This window comes from Coregonus lavaretus, assembly GCF_964263955.1.
Source record: "Coregonus lavaretus genome assembly, chromosome: 4".
Lineage (NCBI taxonomy): Eukaryota > Metazoa > Chordata > Actinopteri > Salmoniformes > Salmonidae > Coregonus > Coregonus lavaretus.
The window spans coordinates 73,407,893-73,434,463 of record NC_139991.1 but is presented as its reverse complement, the minus strand read 5'-3'; the positions used below and the strand labels follow the sequence as shown (position 1 = coordinate 73,434,463).

The 26,571-nt window shown below is 43.4% G+C and overlaps 1 protein-coding gene across 1 annotated transcript in view; it reads right to left on the bottom strand.

Moving 5' to 3' along the window:
* Positions 1-26,571, bottom strand: part of pam (peptidylglycine alpha-amidating monooxygenase) — a 135,632-nt gene that overhangs the window by 59,620 nt on the left and 49,441 nt on the right. Inside the window, exons 8-13 of the mRNA XM_084159541.1 lie at positions 24,570-24,637; positions 21,422-21,502; positions 21,121-21,197; positions 10,874-10,977; positions 9,511-9,716; positions 8,113-8,175 (exon numbers count right to left, since the gene is read on the bottom strand). Coding sequence (XP_084015667.1) covers positions 8,113-8,175; positions 9,511-9,716; positions 10,874-10,977; positions 21,121-21,197; positions 21,422-21,502; positions 24,570-24,637 — 599 coding nt within the window. The remainder of the gene's footprint in view (positions 1-8,112; positions 8,176-9,510; positions 9,717-10,873; positions 10,978-21,120; positions 21,198-21,421; positions 21,503-24,569; positions 24,638-26,571) is intronic.

Here is a 26,571-nt window from a genome sequence, read left to right as displayed (position 1 = left end):
CACTGTATATATATTTTCTGGTTGTATTTTTGACTTTATGTTTTGTTTACCCCATATGTAACTCTGTGTTGTTGTTTTTATCACACTGCTTTGCTTTATATTGGCCAGGTCGCAGTTGTAAATGAGAACTTGTTCTCAACTGGCTTACCTGGTTAAATAAAGGTGATATTAAAAAATTTAAAAAAACAGGGAGGTGTGAGGGGAGGGATGTTAGCATCACACAGGGAGGTGTGAGGGGAGGGATGGGTAGTTGTTGGGAAAAACAGCTTGCACAACAACTAGGCTACAATTTCCATTTTTTTTCAGTCAGTTTACCCTTCGAAATATGTAATAGAACAACAGATTAAGACAACCAGACTTCATTTTAAGCATCTTTGAGTCTTAGAAAAGCTCTATATAAATAAAAAGTACATTATTTCCCTTCGGGCCTCTAGGATCACAAATGCCCCCATGGCATTCGAGCAGATCATCTATCCAAGATGTCTTAGATATCCTGGCTACATTTCTAACCCAAGAATTCACTCATCAGGAATGCTGAGTGTACTGGCACACAGTATCAACTCATGTTTCAGAGCTGGCTTGCCTAATAGTTGGCCTGCTCTCTCTCTCTCTCTCTCTCTCTCTCTCTCTCTCTCTCTCTCTCTCTCTCTCTCTCTCTCCAACCGGGGCTCATAGCGTGACCTTGTGTACAGCATGATGTCATTATGGGCCCGCTCTTGGGAAGGAAACGATGCGTTCTGCCGGAGAGGAAGAAAGAAAGGTGCCATGTTGTCGCTAATGGAGACTGGAATCTCCTAGGACGGTGCCGAGGCAATCTGGCATCTTAAATACCCGACAAGCTGGCGATTGGCCACCTCAGCGCTCGGCGCTCGTTCAGTCACAACTCATTTAATAAGAGTATCAAGGCAAGGCAAGCCGGTTCCCCCCCCACCAAGGAACTGGTAAAGCCGACACATGAGCCCCTTAATGATAATGGGACTGTCTGCCAGTCAACTGATGCCAATTTACAACACGTCGCTCAGTGGTTTGATTGTCTGCTCTGCTCGTTTGGTCCCATGATAGATCGTTAGCTCTGATGTCGCTCTGATGATAGCAGAACAAAGTGCCAGATCTGACAATTTCAATAACATCATAACACATTATCAATATAACCAACCAAAATATAGCTTTATCAATCGTTATAACCCTGTCATTTTAGCCTGCCGTGATTATTGGAGATATGGCTTGACAAAACATTGTCACTTCCGATCCTCACACTAGTCTGTATGACCACTGGTGTACTGAAGCATTCATTTTGTCTAACTGTTCAAAGATTCTCCTCTATTGTTTTGACGTAGGCACATTTTAATTCATGGTCTGAAAAACCTGTCCAGAACCCCTGATTGTTAACCAGAATTTCTGCTGGGCTCACAGTACCCCCAGGGAGTTCATGTAGTAGTCCTTGCTTTGGTAGATGAAGGACAAGTACCTCTGTGTGACTCCACAACATTACGCTTTCTTGCTTGCTTTGCTTGTCTGGTTATGCTGATTCGTGAATATGCAATGTACTCTGTATCCTGTTCTAGCCCGCCATCGTGAAATGAAATCTCAGCAGGGAATGACAGGATAAAAGGGCCCAGGATCATGAGACTGCCTCCGCCTCCGGGTGCACTATATAGGGAATAGGGTGCCATTTGGGATGCACACATTGAATAGCAGCCCAGGTGTGAGATCAAAGCAAATCGCTTGGGCACCCTCCCATCTTCTCTTCTCCCCTCCCTCCATCATCTCCCCTCCCTCCATCTTCTCCCCTCCCTCCATCTTCTCATCTCCCCTCCCTCTATCTTCTCCCCTCCCTCCATCTTCTCATCTCCCCTCCCTCCATCTTCTCCCCTCCCTCCATCTTCTCCCCTCCCTCCATCATCTCATCTCCCCTCCCTCCATCTTCTCCCCTCCCTCCATCTTCTCCCCTCCCTCCATCATCTCCCCTCCCTCCATCATCTCCCCTCCCTCCATCATCTCCCCTCCCTCCATCATTACCCTCCCTCCATCTTCTCCCCTCCCTCCATCATCTCCCCTCCCTCCATCATCTCCCCTCCCTCCATCATCTCATCTCCCCTCCCTCCATCTTCTCCCCTCCCTCCATCTTCTCCCCTCCCTCCATCATCTCATCTCCCCTCCCTCCATCTTCTCCCCTCCCTCCATCATCTCCCCTCCCTCCATCATCTCATCTCCCCTCCCTCCATCTTCTCCCCTCCCTCCATCTTCTCCCCTCCCTCCATCATCTCCCCTCCCTCCATCATCTCATCTCACCTCCCTCCATCTTCTCCCCTCCCTCCATCTTCTCCCCTCCCTCCATCTTCTCCCCTCCCTCCATCTTCTCCCCTCCCTCCATCATCTCCCCTCCCTCCATCTTCTCCCCTCCCTCCATCTTCTCCCCTCCCTCCATCATCTCCCCTCCCTCCATCTTCTCCCCTCCCTCCATCTTCTCCCCTCCCTCCATCATCTCCCCTCCCTCCATCATCTCCCCTCCCTCCATCTTCTCCCCTCCCTCCATCTTCTCCCCTCCCTCCATCTTCTCCCCTCCCTCATCTTCTCCCCTCCCTCCATCTTCTCATCTCCCCTCCCTCCATCTTCTCCCCTCCCTCCATTTTCTCCCCTCCCTCCATCATCTCCCCTCCCTCCATCATCTCATCTCCCCTCCCTCCATCTTCTCCCCTCCCTCCATCTTCTCCCCTCCCTCCATCTTCTCCCCTCCCTCCATCTTCTCCCCTCCCTCCATCTTCTCCCCTCCCTCCATCATCTCCCCTCCCTCCATCTTCTCCCCTCCCTCCATTTTCTCCCCTCCCTCCATCATCTCCCCTCCCTCCATCATCTCATCTCCCCTCCCTCCATCTTCTCCCCTCCCTCCATCTTCTCCCCTCCCTCCATCTTCTCATCTCCCCTCCCTCCATCTTCTCCCCTCCCTCCATCTTCTCCCCTCCCTCCATCTTCTCATCTCCCCTCCCTCCATCTTCTCATCTCCCCTCCCTCCATCTTCTCATCTCCCCTCCCTCCATCTTCTCATCTCCCCTCCCTCCATCTTCTCCCCTCCCTCCATCTTCTCCCCTCCCTCCATTATCTCCCCTCCCTCTATCTTCTCCCCTCCCTCCATCATCTCCCCTCCCCTCCCTCCATCTTCTCCCCTCCCTCCATCTTCTCCCATCCCCTTCATCCACCTACTCTACAGACAGGTTATGACACGCATTGTCTTCTTTACTCCAGCCGTTCCTCACCTTTCTCTCTCAGAAAGGTTAACAACGACACGTGTGCACGCAAACCAAACATCGTGATCAAAATGGCCACCTCGAACACTACCTATATTTTTGCAAATCTGCTGTGTTTAAATATTCCCCTGTGTTGTTGCCTTAGGAGCCAGGAGGGAAGAGATAGAACAATGGATTCAAAGGGAGGGAGTGAGACACAGCTTCTAACAGCCTCGAACAAGGTGTGAGATGAGGTTAGCATTTCCATGGCAACGGGGGGCTTGGATGAGCCAATCCCCTGTCGTTGTCGGGCACAGTGCGCTCATAGCTACCTTCAACATTCTCACACCTACTGGCACACAAAGACACGGTGGTTTGGGAGAGAACAAGAGAACTCTGACTCATCTCCTAGATCTACAGTACGGCAGAGAGCTAATGCTTTTGGAATGATAATGCCCTGGAACCATACTTATTATACAGCACGGTCTCTGAGATCTTAACTATTTCTGCTTTCCCGACTGATTATTTTGCACAGCCGCCCCCTCATTTTGTCACACGGGTTTCATTGCCGTAATATTCCCTCATGCCATTGCATTAGTATCCTTTCCATCATTATCATCATCCTCATCATCTTCAACACCTTCATCTTCATCACCATCATCATCACCATCATCACCATCATCTTCATCACCATCATCTTCATCATCTTCATCACATCGTCTTCATCACCATCATCTTCATCACCATCGTCTTCATCACCATCATCTTCATCACCACAATCTTCATCACCATCATCATCTTCATCATCTTCATCACCATCATCTTCATCACCATCACCATCATCAACTTCATCATCGCGTACACTCTCATCACTCTTCCACAGACGGATTAGGACTTCCGGAGACATATTAGGACCGAATTAAGACTTTCTTTCATTACAAACAGAAATGGAAGGGATCACTGCCACTACCTCACTTTCCAACCAAGGTGCATGAATTGATGAGAAAACCGAGGTAGAGAGAAGATTCATCAACACTTGGAGGACAAATGGAATTAAATAAAATTTATTCTTTATTGCAAAAAGTAGAACCAAGGCATTTCGGCTTTCTTCAGGGTTTTTACAGAATTAAGAAGAAGTGAGGCTTTGAAACATTTCAAAATGACCTCAGGGAACAATCACAAAGAATATGCAAATTAACATGATGCGATTGGTTAAAACAGTTGTAGAAAGACCAACCAATCAATTGTGAGTGCATGTTGCACTGACCAATGGAATATGAAAACACCAAAATAACATAAAATGATATCAGATAAACAGAAAATACAGCATAAATGGTTGTTGTAGAAAACAGTGGTATTACTGTAGAAAACGGTGGTATTACTGTAGAAAACAGTGGTATTACTGTAGAAAACGGTGGTATTACTGTAGAAAACGGTGGTATTACTGTAGAAAATGGTGGTATTACTGTAGAAAACGGTGGTATTACTGTAGAAAACGGTGGTATTACTGTAGAAAACAGTGGTATTACTGTAGAAAACGGTGGTATTACTGTAGAAAACGGTGGTATTACTGTAGAAAACTGTGGTATTACTGTAGAAAACGGTGGTGTTGCTGTTGAAAACGGTGGTGTTGCTGTTGAAAACGGTGGTATTGCTGTAGAAAACAATGGTATTGCTGTAGAAAACGGTGGTATTACTGTAGAAAACGGTGGTATTACTGTAGAAAACGGTGGTGTTGCTGTTGAAAACGGTGGTGTTGCTGTTGAAAACGGTGGTATTGCTGTAGAAAACAATGGTATTACTGTAGAAAACTGTGGTATTACTGTAGAAAACGGTGGTATTACTGTAGAAAACGGTGGTTTTACTGTAGAAAACGGTGGTATTACTGTAGAAAACAGTGGTATTACTGTAGAAAACGGTGGTATTACTGTAGAAAACAGTGGTATTACTGTAGAAAACGGTGGTATTACTGCAGAAAACGGTGGTATTACTGTAGAAAACGGTGGTATTACTGTAGAAAACGGTGGTGTTGCTGTTGAAAACGGTGGTGTTGCTGTTGAAAACGGTGGTATTTCTGTAGAAAACAATGGTATTGCTGTAGAAAACGGTGGTATTACTGTAGAAAACGGTGGTATTACTGTAGAAAACGGTGGTATTACTGTAGAAAACGGTGGTATTACTGTAGAAAACGGTGGTATTACTGTAGAAAACAGTGGTATTACTGTAGAAAACGGTGGTATTACTGTAGAAAACTGTGGTATTACTGTAGAAAACAGTGGTATTACTGTAGAAAACGGTGGTATTACTGTAGAAAACGGTGGTATTACTGTAGAAAACGGTGGTGTTGCTGTTGAAAACGGTGGTGTTGCTGTTGAAAACGGTGGTATTGCTGTAGAAAACAATGGTATTGCTGTAGAAAACTGTGGTATTACTGTAGAAAACGGTGGTATTACTGTAGAAAACGGTGGTGTTGCTGTTGAAAACGGTGGTGTTGCTGTTGAAAACGGTGGTATTGCTGTAGAAAACAATGGTATTGCTGTAGAAAACGGTGGTATTGCTGTAGAAAACGGTGGTATTGCTGTAGAAAACTGTGGTATTGCTGTAGAAACCGGTGGTATTGCTGTAGAAAACAATGGTATTGCTGTAGAAAACGGTGGTATTGCTGTAGAAAACAATGGTATTGCTGTAGAAAACGGTGGTATTTCTGTAGAAAACGATGGTATTGCTGTTGAAAACAATGGTATTGCTGTTGAAAACAATGGTATTACTGTAGAAAACGGTGGTATTGCTGTAGAAAACGGTGGTGTTGCTGTTGAAAATGGTGGTGTTGCTGTTGAAAACGGTGGTGTTGCTGTTGAAAACGGTGGTATTGCTGTAGAAAACAATGGTATTGCTGTAGAAAACGGTGGTATTACTGTAGAAAACGGTGGTATTACTGTAGAAAACGGTGGTGTTGCTGTTGAAAACGGTGGTGTTGCTGTTGAAAACGGTGGTATTGCTGTAGAAAACAATGGTATTGCTGTAGAAAACAATGGTATTACTGTAGAAAACTGTGGTATTACTGTAGAAAACGGTGGTATTACTGTAGAAAACGGTGGTTTTACTGTAGAAAACGGTGGTATTACTGTAGAAAACAGTGGTATTACTGTAGAAAACGGTGGTATTACTGTAGAAAACAGTGGTATTACTGTAGAAAACGGTGGTATTACTGCAGAAAACGGTGGTATTACTGTAGAAAACGGTGGTATTACTGTAGAAAACGGTGGTGTTGCTGTTGAAAACGGTGGTGTTGCTGTTGAAAACGGTGGTATTGCTGTAGAAAACAATGGTATTGCTGTAGAAAACGGTGGTATTACTGTAGAAAACGGTGGTATTACTGTAGAAAACGGTGGTATTACTGTAGAAAACGGTGGTATTACTGTAGAAAACAGTGGTATTACTGTAGAAAACGGTGGTATTACTGTAGAAAACGGTGGTATTACTGTAGAAAACAGTGGTATTACTGTAGAAAACGGTGGTATTACTGTAGAAAACGGTGGTATTACTGTAGAAAACGGTGGTGTTGCTGTTGAAAACGGTGGTGTTGCTGTTGAAAACGGTGGTATTGCTGTAGAAAACAATGGTATTGCTGTAGAAAACGGTGGTATTACTGTAGAAAACGGTGGTATTACTGTAGAAAACGGTGGTGTTGCTGTTGAAAACGGTGGTGTTGCTGTTGAAAACGGTGGTATTGCTGTAGAAAACAATGGTATTGCTGTAGAAAACGGTGGTATTGCTGTAGAAAACGGTGGTATTGCTGTAGAAAACTGTGGTATTGCTGTAGAAACCGGTGGTATTGCTGTAGAAAACAATGGTATTGCTGTAGAAAACGGTGGTATTGCTGTAGAAAACAATGGTATTGCTGTAGAAAACGGTGGTATTTCTGTAGAAAACGATGGTATTGCTGTTGAAAACAATGGTATTGCTGTTGAAAACAATGGTATTACTGTAGAAAACGGTGGTATTGCTGTAGAAAACGGTGGTGTTGCTGTTGAAAATGGTGGTGTTGCTGTTGAAAATGGTGGTGTTGCTGTTGAAAACGGTGGTATTGCTGTAGAAAACAATGGTATTGCTGTAGAAAACGGTGGTATTACTGTAGAAAACGGTGGTATTTCTGTAGAAAACTGTGGTATTGCTGTAGAAAACGGTGGTATTGCTGTAGAAAACAATGGTATTGCTGTAGAAAACGGTGGTATTGCTGTAGAAAACGGTGGTATTGCTGTAGAAAACGGTGGTATTGCTGTAGAAAACAATGGTATTGCTGTAGAAAACGGTGGTATTGCTGTAGACAACGGTGGTATTGCTGTAGAAAACTGTGGTATTACTGTAGAAAACAATGGTATTGCTGTAGAAAACGGTGGTATTGCTGTAGAAAACGGTGGTGTTGCTGTAGAAAACAATGGTGTTGCTGTAGAAAACGGGGGTATTTCTGTAAAAACCGTCCTAGAAGAAAGTGCTTTGCTGTGTTGTGTGTCAGCTCTAGGAGAGGTCGTCTAGAAAACACTGCCTGAGTCCCAAATGGCACACTATTCCCATTATAGTGCACTACTTTTCACTACAGCCCTGGTCAAAAGTAGTGCACTATAATGGGAATAGGATGCCATTTGGGATGTATACAGAGTCTGATTATAATAATATGATTTCTTATTGATTTCTTATTGTGGTCCTCTGTAGCTCAGCTGGTAGAGCACGGCGCTTGTAACGCCAAGGTAGTGGGTTCGATCCCCGGGACCACCCACACACAAAAATGTATGCACGCATGACTGTAAGTCGCTTTGGATAAAAGCGTCTGCTAAATGGCATATTATTATTATTATTATTATTATTATTATTCTCCATGCTAACTCACCCTGATCCAGAACTTCCTCCTCCTCGCGCTTGGGCTGCAGCAGCGCCATGTCATCTTGATGCTCTTTGAGGGAATAAATGCAAATCAGAGCCAAAATGGAGAGACCTTTCATAAGTACAATCTGGTATCTGCAAAATCTGTTCAATGGTCGTTTCGAGTCATAACATTTTACCCAAACAAGTGGCAGGGCTGCATTTTTCGGCTGAAAAACAAATCCCTGACTGTAGCTTTAAAGACTCATTAAAAGGACAGAGTCTGACCCAAACAAACTACGATATCTCAGTTTATATACAATACTAATGGAATTTATATCTCAGTTTATATACAATACTGTTGGGATTTATATCTCAGTTTATATACAATACTGTTGGGATTTAAATGATAATCTGAATGATTCAGAGGAGAACTGGGTGAAAGTGTTGTGGTCAGATGAGACCAAAATCGAGCTCTTTGGCATCAACTCAACTCGCTGTGTTTGGAGGAGGAAGAATGCTGCTTATGACCTCAAGAACACCATCCCCACCGTCAAACATGGAGGTGGAAACATTATGCTTTGGGGGTGTTTTTCTGCTAAGGGGACAGGACAACTTCACCGCATCAATGGGACGATGGACGGGGCCATGTAGCGTCAAATCTTGGGTGAGAACCTCCTTCCCTCAGCCAGGGCATTAAAAATGGGTCGTGGATGGGTATTCCAGCATGACAATGACCCAAAACACACGGTCAAGGCAACAAAGGAGTGGCTCAAGAAGAAGCACATTAAGGTCTTGGAGTGGCCTAGCCAGTCTCCAGACCTTAATCCAATAGAAAATCTGTGGAGGGAGCTGAAGGTTCGAGTTGCCAAACGTCAGCCTCGAAACCTTAATGACTTGGAGAAGATCTGCAAAGAGGAGTGGGACAAAATCCGTCCTGAGATGTGTGCAAACTTGGTGGCCAACTACAAGAAACATCTAACCTCTATGATTGCCAACAAGGGTTTTAACACCAAGTACTAAGTCATGTTTTGCAGAGGGATCAAATACTTATTTCCCTCATTAAAATGCAAATCAATTTATAACATTTTTGACATGCGTTTTTCTGGATTCTTTTGTTGTTATTCTGTCTCTCACTGTTCAAATCAACCTACCATTAAAATTATAGACTGATCATGTCTTTGTCAGTGGGCAAACGTACAAAATCAGCATGGGATCAAATACTTTTTTCCCTCACTGTACAATACTGTTGGGATTTACATCTCAGTTTATATACAATACTGTTGGGATTTATATCTCAGTTTATATACAATAAATATTGGGGTTTACTGATAAAATAGCCAACGTTTCTACCAGTGAAATCAACATTTAACCTGTTGAGGAGACATATTCCTGTATTTGACTAGATATATGAGGAGTTGACTACCTGGGGTAGCTTGGGCTCCTGCAGATTGCATCATGTGGTGCATCATCATCTCTGGAGGAACCGTGATGGGCACGTTGGCCTCGGGTGGAATGTTCTGGAACAGCTCCTTGGAGCCGTCCTCCATGCACTCCTGGAAGGGTGCTGCGTGCCTGCTCTCCATGTAGTACATCATGTAGAAGTTGCACATCTCGTCATCAGAGGTGCCTCTGTGGAAGAAGAGCATGTCAACGAGACAAAACGGCGGCGGAGTCAAAAGCCATTATTATTTTATATTTTTTCACATAAAATAGTACACATTATACAGTGGGAATGTTTGTTGTGCTGTTGTGCGTCGTCAACAAGACAAAATGGCGGCATGTCAACAATCGCCAAGGCTCAGAGATTCACATGACTGAGGTTGACTGAAGTCAACGTGGAGAGGGGGTAACACACACTGAAAACAAAACACACCTGCTTGATTCAATCCCCCATAAGTCCACAACCACTCTGCATGGACGCTCTCCAGCCTGGCTGTAATTTCTTTTAATTTCTCATTTTAATCAGTGAGCTAAAGCAATCAGCTTTACAAGGCACCTCTCTTGTTTAGTTTTTTCCCCTCTTGGAAGCCATTTTAATCACGTCTCTGTCCGAGGGGGGGAGGGGTCACACTCCGCCACTGCTGCCATCGCACACTCCCTCCCTCTCTCCCTCGCCATGGCAACAGTAATGACGCAGCAGACACACAACCACACACAGACAGTCAACACACACACACACACTAACATACACACTCTCAGACACACAGAGGGATCACTCAAACAGGAAATCATGAAAAATGCAAGGTTCCCAGGAGACATGTGGGAACAGGCAGTCTCTCTGATGCTTCTTCCCTCCTCAGAGCACACACGCTCCCCCAGCTCCTGACAGACGTACATGGGACATCAGGCAGCCAGCGACCAGGGACAGGAGACGTAGGAGAAGATATAGGAGGAGAGGGGATGGATGGATAGATAGATAAAGGATAGAGCACTGGCTCAGTGGGAAGCAGGCAGAAAGTCCCAGCTGCCTGTCACACAGCCCAGTGATGTACAGCTCAGAACCCAACACCATGCAAACACGACGGTGGAAGACTCAAGGAGCGGCTCTGAGGCGGGCAAACAAGGACTCTCAGGCAGCTCGCTCCCATGCAAACAGCCTATACAGTACCATGATACTCCTCTAACAACAAACAATTTACTCTACAGGGGGGATAAGAAAAATGGGGGGGTCGTTAAATTACTCAGGAGCTACAGTGTCTGAGTGGGAGGTACTTTAATTACAGGTAAGAGTAACATTGTTGATTAAAAAAAGTAGTTAAATCAAGGGGAGAGCACCCGGAACTCACCCGATATATGTTTTGGTGGTCCTCCCTTCCCCGGTAAAGACACATCGAGCAGCAAGTGTGTCTCCATACTTCACGTTGATTCCCTTGGTGGCAGGATAGAATGCCTATGGTGTATAAATATGGGTTAGACAACAAATAAACATGACGCCGCAACACCTAATTTATTTAACAATGTTGTGATTACCAGGTGTGTGCCTAAAAGCACTGGGGTGCTTGTGACTGAAGAGAAATGACAGAAAAGCTCTGCTTATATGTGACCGACCGGCTCGATCTTATGTAGCAACATTTACAGTGGTGTTTTTTTCTTACATTGGATAAAAGTAGAGACTCAGAGGTATAAAAAAAAAAATGGTATATTATACACTACAGTTGAGGAACAATGGGAAAGTAATTCTGCTTTGAAAGTTGATAAACTTGTAACCTCATTTTTGAGAAAATGGCCATTGAATGTTTTGGTACACCTACTGGAGAGCTCTTCTTTGTCTACACCAAATCCGCATCGTTCACACCCTCTTAAGCCTTAGCCCCACCCATCTCTTTAAGGATTCACATGTGAGGTCATGTGCTAAACAGAGTGAGTACGGTAGTGTATTAAACAACCAAAGATTTCAAGACTAAAGGCTGGTTTATACTACGTCTATCGACATGTCTGTATACAGTTGTCGCACTGTCATTAACATTCTATTGTCGTCCGACATCAAACTTGTCGTTGTGAAAAAGTATAAACACAAAAACGACAGGCTGCATGACATCAGCAGTGTATTTTAACACCAATAAACCCATCCGTTTAAAAATGAATTTAGTATATGTCAATCTAGCAAACCAGGCAACTAAAAGCAACTTTCTAAACAATGTTTTGGTTTGTTTCTAGCTTGTTAGCTAGCTAGCTAGCTAACGTTAAATTAGCTGGCTAGCCAGTTCAAATAATGACCATATCATAGCTGACAACGTCTTAACTTTAGCTAATTTGTATTCATTATTACAGGAAAATAAACTCACAACAAGATCATTATTTACAAGTTGTGGTCCTCTGTAGCTCAGCTGGTAGAGCACGGCGCTTGTAACGCCAAGGTAGTGGGTTCGATCCCCGGGACCACCCATACACAAAAATGTATGCACGCATGACTGTAAGTCGCTTTGGATAAAAGCGTCTGCTAAATGGCATATTATTGTTATTATTAAGTTAATGGCCAGCTAATTACAGAAAACAGTTGTGAGTGTGACGAAATAAAAGCAGGGCATTCTAACGGAGAATTGTAGAATTTGGACACTGTCTTGTTGTATCCTAATTTATATACAGTGGGGGGGAAAAAGTATTTAGTCAGCCACCAATTGTGCAAGTTCTCCCACTTAACAAGATGAGAGAGGCCTGTAATTTTCATCATAAGTACACGTCAACTATGACAGACAAATTGAGGAAAAAAAATCCAGAAAATCACATTGTAGGATTTTTAATGAATTTATTTGCAAATTATGGTGGAAAATAAGTATTTGGTCACCTACAAACAAGCAAGATTTCTGGCTCTCACAGACCTGTAACTTCTTCTTTAAGAGGCTCCTCTGTCCTCCACTCGTTACCTGTATTAATGGCACCTGTTTGAACTTGTTATCAGTATAAAAGACACCTGTCCACAACCTCAAACAGTCACACTCCAAACTCCACTATGGCCAAGACCAAAGAGCTGTCAAAGGACACCAGAAACAAAATTGTAGACCTGCACCAGGCTGGGAAGACTGAATCTGCAATCGGTAAGCAGCTTGGTTTGAAGAAATCTGAGTTGCATCCAAAGAACACCATACCTACTGTGAAGCATGGGGGTGGAAACATCATGCTTTGGGGCTGTTTTTCTGCAAAGGGACCAGGACGACTGATCCGTGTAAAGGAAAGAATGAATGGGGCCATGTATCGTGAGATTTTGAGTGAAAACCTCCTTCCATCAGCAAGGGCATTGAAGATGAAACGTGGCTGGGTCTTTCAGCATGACAATGATCCCAAACACACCGCCCGGGCAACGAAGGAGTGGCTTCGTAAGAAGCATTTCAAGGTCCTGGAGTGGCCTAGCCAGTCTCCAGATCTCAACCCCATAGAAAATCTTTGTAGGGAGTTGAAAGTCTGTGTTGCCCAGCGACAGCCCCAAAACATCACTGCTCTAGAGGAGATCTGCATGGAGGAATGGGCCAAAATACCAGCAACAGTGTGTGAAAACCTTGTGAAGACTTACAGAAAACGTTTGACCTGTGTCATTGCCAACAAAGGGTATACAACAAAGTATTGAGAAACTTTTGTTATTGACCAAATACTTATTTTCCACCATAATTTGCAAATAAATTCATAAAAAATCCTACAATGTGATTTTCTGGATTTTTTTCCCTAATTTTGTCTGTCATAGTTGACGTGTACCTATGATGAAAATTACAGGCCTCTCTCATCTTTTTAAGTGGGAGAACTTGCACAATTGGTGGCTGACTAAATACTTTTTCTTCCCACTGTACAACCCCACTAAAATAGAAATATATACATACCACCCTACTATAACAGTTAAATAAAAGCATCATATATTAGGTACTTCTCCAGTTGCAGGGATACAACATGAACCAATGTAGCCTGAGCAATAAGAGGTATACTGATACGTCTCTAAAAGCTATAAATACTTAGCCGTGGGGTTAAGCAATGTGCTGCATGCATCCTGTTTGGAAAACAACAGTGGGAGTGCTGCTTGAAACGACACAGCCTGAGTCTATTCAAGGCTTTAAACAATATCAAATTGAAGTCAGAGGTTAAAAAGCCAACTTAACACGAACAACAAAACCCACCATTATTCAGAACGAATATATTCACAGCTTCAGAGATGTGGGAATCATTAAGACTGAGTATTACACAACAACAATGTTCAACCATGGCTATCTAAATGTGCTCTTTGCTTATCTCCCCCCTGCATTCCACTGGAGGAACACACTAGAATACTATTTCCCACATTGCTCTCTAATAACTCCCCGACAGCTGTGAACTGCACTCCATTACTCTCCCAAGCAGCACAACACTGGTGGCTATGCAAGTGAGACACTTCGAAATATCTTATAATCCATACACAACAAGGTTACAGGTCTCCAGTTGGGTTCCCACTATCGGCCAAGCTGCAACGTCAAAATAGGCTAATAAAAATGAATGAAAACAAAAATATGCTTTAAAAAGAAAATCTTAATTTAAGGTTAGGGTTAGGCATAATGTTAGCAGTGGGGTTAAGGATAGGGTTATGTTTAAAATCAGATTTTAAGAAGATAATTTGTAGAACTAGGCGGGGCTTCCAACTTTTCAATTTGACCAGATAGTGACAACCCTCCAGTTGGCTCAAAACTGGACAGCTCTACTGGGTGAATGTAGAGCTGTCCACAACCATCCATAAAGTCATTACCAGTGTGGCTACATGCTACACAACCAACATCGCAGGCAGTATCCCAAGACCTTCAAAGGGATGCGCTCAATCGGACACGCACTCGGACACGCACTCGGCCATGCTTTTCTCTGTTTCTTCGTGTCCTTCCTTAAGTGGGATTTTGAAAGTCTCGACCCTCTGCGACAGCGCCGTGTCAGGAGCTATGAGATGTGTCAGTGAGATAAAAGCACTTGGACTAAAGGGCACTGGGAGCATGGTCATTAGGATGCATAAGCCTGACAGGGAGGATAAGACTGGAGCAGGGACACTGTCACTGTCGGAGTGGGGAGGCCAGCTCCGGGGCATGGATGTGGAAAATAGCTATTTTTAGTCTGTCCCAAATGGCACCCTATTTCCTATAAAGTGCACTACTTAGTTCATTATGTAGGGAATAGGGTGCCATTTGGGATGCAGTCTTAATCTCACCCCCTTTAGCTCCAATTTCCTGTATCTTTTTCCACGAGTTTCTCCTCAATAACAGGGTGTGGTATATTGGACTAGATGATCGCTCCTCAATAACAGGGTGTGGTAGATTGGACTAGATGATTGCTCCTCAATAACAGGGTGTGGTAGATTGGACTAGATGATTGCTCCTCAATAACAGGGTGTGGTAGATTGGACTAGATGATCGCTCCTCAATAACAGGGTGTGGTAGATTGGACTAGATAATTGCTCCTCAATAACAGGGTGTGGTAGATTGGACCAGATGATTGCTCCTCAATAACAGGGTGTGGTAGATTGGACCAGATGATTGCTCCTCAATAACAGGGTGTGGTAGATTGGACTAGATGATTGCTCCTCAATAACAGGGTGTGGTAGATTGGACCAGATGATTGCTCCTCAATAACAGGGTGTGGTAGATTGGACTAGATGATCGCTCCTCAATAACAGGGTGTGGTAGATTGGACTAGATGATCGCTCCTCAATAACAGGGTGTGGTAGATTGGACTAGATGATCGCTCCTCAATAACAGGGTGTGGTAGATTGGACTAGATGATCGCTCCTCAATAACAGGGTGTGGTAGATTGGACTAGATGATTGCTCCTCAATAACAGGGTGTGGTAGATTGGACTAGATGATTGCTCCTCAATAACAGGTGTGGTAGATTGGACCAGATGATCGCTCCTCAATAACAGGGTGTGGTAGATTGGACTAGATGATCGCTCCTCAATAACAGGGTGTGGTAGATTGGACTAGATGATTGCTCCTCAATAACAGGGTGTGGTAGATTGGACTAGATGATTGCTCCTCAATAACAGGGTGTGGTAGATTGGACTAGATGATTGCTCCTCAATAACAGGGTGTGGTAGATTGGACTAGATGATTGCTCCTCAATAACAGGGTGTGGTAGATTGGACTAGATGATTGCTCCTCAATAACAGGGTGTGGTAGATTGGACTAGATGATTGCTCCTCAATAACAGGGTGTGGTAGATTGGACCAGATGATTGCTCCTCAATAACAGGGTGTGGTAGATTGGACTAGATGATTGCTCCTCAATAACAGGGTGTGGTAGATTGGACTAGATGATTGCTCCTCAATAACAGGGTGTGGTAGATTGGACTAGATTATATAAATAGACTGGGGAAATGTAAATTGTGTCATATTCAGTGAGGGTCAAACTAATGAAGGGTAAATAGGGCATTGAGGTGGTAGTCAGTATGGGCATAGATTCAAAATACACAATTATCAAAAAATCAGTGCAGAACAGAAACCCTGTCAAAATACAGGTCACTGAGAAAAAAACTGTTTTATTCTCAAACATGTACCTACACTATTTTTAAACATAATTCCTTTTGAAGCTTTATTGGCTTAAGCCGCAACTGTACGGATCAATTCTGGTATGTAGAGACAATTTCCTTTCAATGATCATCCCCCCGGGTAATCATTACAGTAGATGATTGTGTACTGTACCACACTAATATTTGGTGCTACATTTGTTCAATCTGCAAGCAAGCTGAACCTGATTGAAAAAGCCCACTGCAACCGCAACTTTCTAACGATTTTAATAAAACCGCTATTTACTGTAAACAAAACCAGTAACCAAGATAACACATGAATACGATGAATTTCAATGAAACCAAATGTACAGTGAGTGGACAGTCCAAGGCAGAAGACAAATAATGTGTTAAGACTTTTCCCCAAAATCTGGTTAGCCGGGTTTGATTGATCTCTAGTCCAATTTGAATTCCATTTAGTTCGTTTTTTTTCTGTGAGCTCAATACGCACATAGCATGATTTCTCTAGAGATACATCAGATCCAGCCTGAACTGTGCGATGTAGTAGGGAGTTGTAGTTTCCAACAGGCCAATATTCTACATACTTTAGCGCATAAAACGTGGTAATTAACTACAATGACCATAATCCATTGCGCATCTACTTGTCCGGTCTGTGTTTCTTTTACAACTGCTACGGAAGAGAGAACGTAGGATCGTGAGGTGCTATATTGAGCAGCTGTTGCTTTGCGAGGTATCTCTATCTGAAAATACATGATCTAAATGATTGATAGTTGGTCACAGAAGTATGCCTTATTTACTTTGAAGAACTACTAAAATAGTGATTTAGTCAGACAGCATAGGCAGCAGCTCTATAGAGATGAGATGATGACTTGGAATGAAATAATAAAGTCATCAAATAAAATAAATATTTTCTTAAAGTAATGTGAATAAATTATGGTTAATAAGTGATAAGCAGTAATGGGCAGTCACTAGCATAGTCCATTTCATGTTAAAAAACTAACAAAACAACCCTAACCCAAAATCGAAAACCATGATTATTTTTTAATAATCAAACCGAAACTGAACTGACCTGAAAAAGCACTAATCGCTCAACATTACTAATCTCTAACAGAACCTCAGCTAGCCTGGGCACCAGTCTGTTTGTGCCACCATGCCACTCCCTGCAACTCTGTGTCATGCCAAAGACTGGTACCCAGTGCCAGTACAACCTGTAGCCAAACTCCAGAGGGGAGACTTAACAAACGTCTAGGACCAGATGGAATCAACCATCCATAAAGTCATTACCAGTGTGGCTACACGACCATCCATAAAGTCATTACCAGTGTGGCTACGCATTACACATCCAACATCGCAGGCAGTATCCCAAGACCTTCAAAGGGATGCGCTCAATTAATCGGAGGGACATATCGATACATTGCGGTAACGCCTAAGCCCCCCAAATCCAGGCTGTTTCCTTAGCATTGTGGAGTGGGCTGGAGCGTCTTCGGCTCATTAAGCCGGTGTTGGAGTGACAGTGTGGGCAGCAGGGTGTTGGAGTGACAGTGTGGGCAGCAGGGTGTTGGAGTGACAGTGTGGGCAGCAGGGTGTTGGAGTGACAGTGTGGGCAGCAGGCGACAAAGGCCCTCTTTGTGTTGCTAATCAGTCTAATATTCTTACGCACTAAAGGCAACACTGAGCTGTCCCAGCCCCCTGTGAGGCAGTCTAGAGCAGCGCACACACACACACACACACACACACACACACACACACACACACACACACACACACACACGCGCGTCCACACACATATCAGAAGGAGTCAAAAAAAAGTTAAATAAAATAATATTTTAAAAAGGAAGGAGAGGGACAACGTGAGGAAGAAAGGAAGGATGGAGAGAAGGGGGGAAGGGAAGGATGGAGAGAGGAAGGAGGGAGAGAAGGATGGATGGAGAGAGGAAGGGAAGGATGGAGAGAGGAAGGGAAGGATGGAGAGAGGAAGGGAAGAATGGAGAGAGGAAGGAGGGAGAGAAGGATGATGAGAGAGGAAGGGAAGGATGGAGAGAAGGAGGGAAGGATGGAGAGAGGAAGGGGGAGAGAAGGATGGATGGAGAGAGGAAGGGAAGGATGGAGGGAGGAAGGGAAGGATGGAGAGAGGAAGGGAAGGATGGAGAGAGGAAGGAAGGATGGAGAGAGGAAGGGAAGGATGGAGAGAGGAAGGGATGGATGGAGAAGGAAGGGAAGGATGGAGAGAGGAAGGAAGGATAGAGAGAGGAAGGGGGGATGGAGAGAGGAAGGGAAGGATGGAGAGAGGAAGGAAGGATGGAGAGAGGAAGGAAGGATGGAGAGAGGAAGGGAAGGATGGAGAGAGGGAGGAAGGATGGAGAGAGCAAGGAAGGATGGAGAGAGCAAGGAAGGATGGAGAGAGGAAGGGAAGGATGGAGAGAGGGAGGAAGGATGGAGAGAGCAAGGAAGGATGGAGAGAGGAAGGGAAGGATGGAGAGAGGAAGGAAGGATGGAGAGGAAACGAAGAAGGAGTGACTGCACACAAGAGCCCACCGTTAATTAGCACAGACTGAAGCTATGAGTAGAGAAGACGACTGAGCAGCCTGCTAATCAAGAACTAGAGTTAGGCCTACAGTTTTTTAAGTACAGATTGAATTTCAATTAAATCTTCATTAAGTCAGGATAGTCCACTCCACACACAGCAACCATCTTCACCAGTTTTGTCACAGTTTTCCAGACGACTTTCTTGCTTCCCCGTAGCTAACCAGTCACCACCAGCCTTCTAGTTAGCTACCCTTTGCCTGCTTAAGAAACACAAGCTGCTTTACGAAATTAAAAACAATAGCAGCATCGAGTTTAACAGTAAAACAACAGTCTAGCTATGTTTTGCTCTCCCTTGAGTGGGCTATAGAAAAGTTGGCTGTCTTTTAGGGCTGTCCCCGACAAAAAAACATCTTGGTCGACTAAGAGTCGTCTAGTCTTTCAATCAATTGGTCTAAATTTTAAAACGTGTATTTTTCCATTATTGAAACACCCTATGTTTGAATAAAATCAACTATATGTAGGCTACTGAGCTTGTCTGATGCTTTAAGCACTGTGATTAAAAATGAAGACACACAAACTACTAAAGAGGGAGCCAGAGATCAATATAGCCTAACCAGAAGAAAAAAACCTGTTCCCGACCCTCGTCCTCCCGCTGCCCGCTGCCGCTGGCCTTACCAGATTCTGCCGTTCTGTTCCTGAAGCAGCCGGTAATAGGCTACACCAGCGGTCGTCAACCTTTTCCATTTGGAGTGCAACGTTATCGTACATTTCTACTTATCTGCGTGCCAGTTTTGATTATTCATATGCACATTTGGTGTAACAGTTTAATTTAATTTACAATAAAGTCTTCATATCTCAAAATCAATGTCATGTGGTTTAATCAAAATTCTATCTAAATGAAAATGATACAAATCTAAAAGTAACTTCTACTGCCATTGCCAATATGTAAAAATTGCCTACATAAATCCAACAAATAAAAACATTGCAACCTGCGGGTATAGAATATCCTGATAAATCACACTGGCTACGCATGGCCTGTCTGCAAGGAACTTCAAGCATTGTATCAACTATTGCATTAATTTGGTCTGGCCAGAAGCTCATGCTAGCAAACTTGGAACATTGTATAAAATATTCTGGGTCCTTGGAGTTTCCCATGCCATTGAGCCCTGGACAGACAGACACAGCGCAAGGGATAAGAAGTAATCAGGTAAGCCTATTTTATGACATTTCCACCGGATCAGATTTTTTCCCCTTTCATGCTGATTGGTTATCGAAAGGGAGAGAGCTGGAAAGATTTTTCAAATAGGCTATGTTGTTTAACTATTGTCATTCTCAATGGATGTCAAAAACAGACTTTGTTTACTTGCTGCTTGAGGCAAAGAAAAAATTACTTTGAGAAGCTCGACAGTGATGGTGAGTTGAGACAATCAGAAATAGTATCAGATCCCCAAATGGGCACTCTTACAGGCCTACATTTGCGCACAGTGCAGTTAGACTAGTCCTACTTCTATATGTGTAATCAGGTGTGTCCCCTTACTCAAGATTGACAGGAGTGCTACAAACAGAAGACGATGAATAAATGGACAACTCGTAAACGGAATGAAATAAACTAAAAAAATTAAAAATCACAAGTGTAACCTAGGTTGTGCGCTCTTCAAACAACGTGTCCACTCCTACAGTGACTGTAATAATAATATCTGACTGGGTAAATAAATCCTCTTGTCTCTACACTATATCTGACTGGGTAAATAATTCCTCTTGGCTCTTGGACAAGGACTCGACCATTGGTGACTAGGACTTCAGTCATAGGGACTCGACCATTGGTGACTAGGACTTCAGTCATAGGGACTCGACCATTGGTGACTCGGACTTCAGTCATAGGGACTCGACCATTGGTGACGGTGACTCTCTCTCTCTCTTTCTCTCTTTCTCTCTCTCTCTCTCTCTCTCTCTCTCTCTCTCTCTCTCTCATCTCTCTCTCTCTCTCTCTCTCTCTCTCTCTCTCTCTCTCTCTCTCTCTCTCTCTCTCTCTCTCTCTCTCTCTCTCTCTCTCTCTCTCTCTCTCTCTCTCTCTCTCTCTCTCTCTCTCTCTCTCTCTCTCTCTCTCTCTCTCTCTCTCTCTCTCTCTCTCTCGAAATGTACAATATTTATGTAGGCTGAATCAAGAATTTGGGGGGGAGACAAAGTATTGGCAAGGACAAGGCTATGTATGTTTGTGCACATGGAAGTCAGTGATATATGTTTACTATAGGTTAATGAAGCAATACAAATGTGACGTGACTAAAATATGACTAAAATGAATGGGCATTTAGCTGACCCATTGTTTTTGTCAAAATCACTAAGACTAGACTAAATCTTTTTTTTAAAGAGTGTCAAAATAAACACTGCTGTGCTGCTATCGGGAGTTTCCATCATATTTCTTATACCAGTCATTTCCTTTCAAATCAATGAAGGGAAGTGAACAAGTGCACACTCTGGGAGGAAGCAGAGATAACTGGGACATGACCAGACATGTACCTGTGGTAACTGAGACATGGCCAGACACCTACCTGTGGTAACTGAGGAGTCTGTCGTCCAATCAGAGTCCACTTCCCGTCTCGAATCCTGTAACCACTGACAACTTGTCCTGGGATAGGAGACGCCAAAACCAATTAGAAATCAATTCCGATGACTTCAGTAGAAAATAAATTACCTAAACAAAATTGGTACTTTACTGTATGTGTCATAGAATCTGTGTTTTTTGCGATATATGCGGGCAAAAATGCCTGATTTTGCTGCAGCATGACAATTTTCTAAATAATTTCATCCAATTTCTCATGAAATAAGAAATGTACGTAATACGCTGCTTACCAAGCTTGTGTGTGTGGGTCCTGAAGGCAAACGGGTATATGGGATATGAGTTATACGTGCAAGCCACGTCTGCGTTTGTAACTGTGGAAGAAATCAAAAACGTACTAATTAATCTGAAATGCTCTGTTCAACTACTGCATTAGCACACTGAAAATATACATGGCCAAAAGTATGTGGACACCCCTTCAAATGAGTGGATTCGGCTATTCCAGCCACACCCGTTGCGGTCAGGTGTATAAAATCGAGCGCACCGCCATGCAATCTCCATAGACAAACATTGGCAGTAGAATGGCCTTCCTGAAGAGCTCAGTGACTTTCAACGTGGCACCGTCATAGGATGCCACCTTTCCAACAAGTCAGTTCATAAAATTTATGCCCTGCTAGAGCTGCCATGGTCAACCGTAAGTGCTGTTATTGTGCAGTGGAAACGTCTAGGAGCAACAAAAGGCTCAGCCGCAAAATGCCAAGTGTCGGCTGGAGTGGTGTAAAGTTCGCCGCCATTGGACTCTGGAGCAGTGGAAACGCGTTCTCTGGAGTGATGAATCACGCTTCACCATCTGGCAGTCCAACGGACAAATTTGGGTTTGGCGAATGCAAGGAGAAAGCTACCTGCCCGAATGCATAGTGCCAACTGTAAAGTTTGGTGGAGGAGGAATAATGGTCTGAGAAGGGAAATCTTAACGCTACAGCATACAATGACATTCTAGACGATTATGTGCTTCCAACTTTGTGGCAACAGTTTGGGGAAGGCCCTTTCCTGTTTCAGCATGACAATGCCCCCGTGCAAAAAGTGAGATCGGTGTGGAAGAACTTGACTGGCCTGCACAGAGCCCTGACCTGAACCCCATCGAACACCTTTGGGATGAATTGGAACGCCGACTGTGAGCCAGGCCTAATCGCCCAACATCAGTGCCAGACCTCACTAATGCTCTTGTGGCTGAATGGAAGCAAGTCCCTGCAGCAATGTTCCAACATCTAGTGGAAAGCCTTCCCAGAAGAGTGGAGGCTGTTATAGCAGCAAAGGGAGGACCAACTCCATATTAATGCCCATGATTTTGGAATGAGATGTCCGACGAGCAGGTGTCAAAATACTTTTGGTCATGTAGTGTATTTCAAGGGCAGCTTAGCTATGAGAAACGTTAGCGAAACATCCATTTAACGTCCATTTACAAAAGAGCAAGATAGGAAGTTCTACAGCTGCACCATCGAGAGCATCCTGACTGGTTGCATCACCGCCTAGTATGGCAACTGCTCGGCCTCCGACCGCAAGGCACTACAGAGGTAGTGCGTACGGCCCAGTACATCACTGGGGCTAAGCTTCCTGCCATCCAGGACGTCTATACCAGGCGGTGTCAGAGGAAGACCCTCAAAATTGTCAAAGACTCCAGCCACCCTAGTCATAGTCATTCTCTCTGCTACTGCACGGCAAGTGGTACCGTAGCACCAAGTCTAGGTCCAAAAGGCATCTCAACAGCTTCTACCCCCAAGCCATAAGACTCCTGAACAGCTAATCATGGCTACCCTGACTATTTGCACTGCCCCCCCACCCCCACCCCATCTTTTTACGATGCTGCTACTCTGTTTATTATTTATGCATAGTCACTTTAACTCTACCCACATGTACATATTACCTCAACTACCTCAACTAGCCGGTGCCCCCGCACATTGACTCTGTAACGGTACCCCCCTGTATATAGCCTCCCTACTGTTAATTTATTGCTGCTCTTTAGTTATTTGCTTGTATTTTTTTACTTAACACAATTTTTTATTTTACTTTTTTTATAAATAAAAAAAATGCATTGTTGGTTAAGGGCTTGTAAGTAAGAATTTCACTGTAATGTCTACACCTGTTGTATTCGGCGCATGTGGCAAATAACATTTGATTTGAAAAGGGAAAACACATCATCGTGCACCACCTTGCCTACATGACACAATGGTATTTTTCCTTAACTGCTGCTGATGTCTTGAGGATAAATGTGATCCCAACATATATATATATATTTTTTTTAAGGTTCAAAATTGCTCCCAAGCTTTACGAGCCACAGTTACCACCTCCTGGACACAAATACATTTGGAAAAGGACCCGGACGGGGGGAAAGGCTAGCTATCTCAAAGTGATACATTCCCTCATTCCCATGTCCCGCTGACTTGTAATTACAAAATAAATGTTTATCGGTTGAAGAAGTCAATAGCAGAAATGTAATGGAGCCACTGTATGTCCTGACAACGTAATGGGGAGAGGGATTGGAAAAGCATTGGGCTGCACACAGTGAGTGGGGTGCCTCCTTGAACACACACAGACACAGACAGAGACACAGAGACAGAGACACAGAGACAGATACACAGAGACAGATACACAGAGACAGAGACACAGAGACAGATACACAGAGACAGATACACAGAGACAGATACACAGAGACACATACACAGAGACACAGATACACAGAGACACAGAGACACAGAGACAGATACACATAGACACAGAGACAGATACACAGAGACAGATACACAGAGACACAGATACAGAGACACAGAGACAGATACACAGAGACACAGATACAGAGACACAGAGACACAGAGACAGAGACACAGAGACAGATACACAGAGACACAGATACAGAGACACAGAGACAGATACACAGAGACACAGATACAGAGACACAGAGACACAGAGACAGAGACACAGATACAGAGACACAGAGACAGAGAGACAGATACACAGAGACAGATACACAGAGACAGATACACAGAGACACAGAGACAGAGAGACACAGAGACAGAGACACAGAGACACAGAGACAGATACACAGAGACACAGATACAGAGACACAGAGACAGATACACAGAGACACAGAGACACAGAGACAGAGACAGATACACAGAGACAGATACACAGAGACAGATACACAGAGACACAGAGACAGATACACAGAGACACAGAGACAGAGACGACACAGAGACAGAGACAGATACACAGAGACAGATACACAGAGACACAGAGACACAGAGACAGATACAGAGAGACACAGAGACAGATACAGAGAGACACAGAGACAGATACAGAGACAGATATAGAGAGACACAGAGACAGACACAGAGACACAGAGACAGATACGCAGACATGCAACCAGACACACACACAACATACCTTTCTTTCCTGGAGGGATGACGGTGGTCACAGACATCATCAGATACATGCCAGCAATGAAGGGCTGTCTGTGGAAAGAGGATAGACACAGGGGCTGAGTCACACACTGATCTGGAGTCAGCGGGTGGTGAGATGATTTTACAATGACTCTTTACAGGGTGGATAGTATGTTAGTGGAAACTGATCTGAAGTCAGTTTTACACTGACATTAAACAGGTGCATTAAACCTTTTTATGTGAGTAAAGTACATGTTGGATAATAAATGTCACGACAGGCCTGATGGAAACAGCACATTTTTCTGTCAACTTTCCAAATGTCAACAAAACAAAATACGATAGACAAGGTGGGATCTTTTTGTGTCTGTAAAATTAATTATGCGAGAAATGGTAGTGGAAATGTCTTTATGCGCAAATATTGATATAATAACCATCATATCGAAGTAAACTTTGAGTCACGCGATGATATGTTGTGTGGTCCTCCCACTGCGACTCGGGAAAGCATGCAGTTTATCAGGCTACAGATTAAATATGTTATAAACTTCACAGGGTGGTGAAAGTGCAAGGTGATGAGCTTGATGCTCCTTTCTAATAAATATAAAGGGTATTTTTCTGGTGACGTGATGTTAGATGCTCGGCTGTCGTTTGACAAATAAAAAGAATCTCCCTCTTATCCATAATTATCTCATAATGTATGCTATACCCACACTGTATATAATAATATAATAATATAATATAATATATAATAATAATAATATGCCATTTAGCAGACGCTTTTATCCAAAGCGACTTACAGTCATGTGCGCATACATGTTTACGTATGGGTGGTCCCAGGGATGGAACCCACTACCCTGGCGTTACAAGCGCCATGCTCTACCAATTGAGCTACAGAGGACCACACATATCAGAGGAACAGTATCTGCGAGCTGTTGGCTAGAGATCACGTGCCAAGACAAAAGTGGACACATTCGCTATATGACGCAACATTTGTAGTGGAATATAACATCAGTAGAGTTGAAAATGCAATAGAAACCCATTTAACTTTTATTTTTTATTTTTTTCTCGGTACATGGGAATTTAAACGCAAAAGTTATTTTTATGTGCACAACGTCATCACGCACAGCCTTTTATCCGCAACAAGTACATTTGATGGAAACACATCTCTGGTCTGAAAATGTGCATATTGCTTTTATGCAGATCTTAAAATATTTGCATGAAAATCTATCGCCAATTGGATGGGAACCTAGCTTATGAGCCAGAATGGCAGCAGCTTGCTATACTTTGTTATACCCAAGACACCAAAGATAGACATTACTCCCTCTAGTTTGAGCCAGAATGGAGACAGACTGCTACAGATTCAAAATGTGCCCATCCAGCAGTATGGCAGTGGTGTGAAACTGGAGTATGGAGATAAAGCACAAAGCGGAGCAAAGCCGGCACCATTATCCATCAGCCCCCTCCTATTCCATCACTCAGAGGAACGGTACAATTTAACTTAGGTTAATGACCTGTTTCAATAATGTAATTTCTCTCTGACAGCACAGGTCACACAAACTATTTATAAATTAAAAACAAAAAACTACGACTTAAGTGAGAATAGGCATTGGTCTGAAGCCTATAAAGAAAGGAAATTCACATGAGAGCCACAATGCCGACTCCACCCATGCTCTACCAAGGTTTTCCAGCACACAGCTTTGGCCTACTACAGTAGCTGTGTTGGTCTATTGTACTTCAAACAATGTGTAGGCAGGTTGCTTAGGATTCAAACCTTCTCAAACAGCTTAATTCATACTCTTATAGGAGGTGCTTCCACAATGGGTATTGGATTCTTCATACACCACAGTAAGACATTATCCCATTCCACTACCTTTTAATGTTTTTTTTTTTAATGAAATGAATGCAAGCTTTGCTTTTACATTTACAAGATTATTAGGCTTGATTGAGCAGTTATTTTTTTCTTTTAGTAATGTGGTGCATGTCTGTATTTCCTTAAACCTTTATTTTAG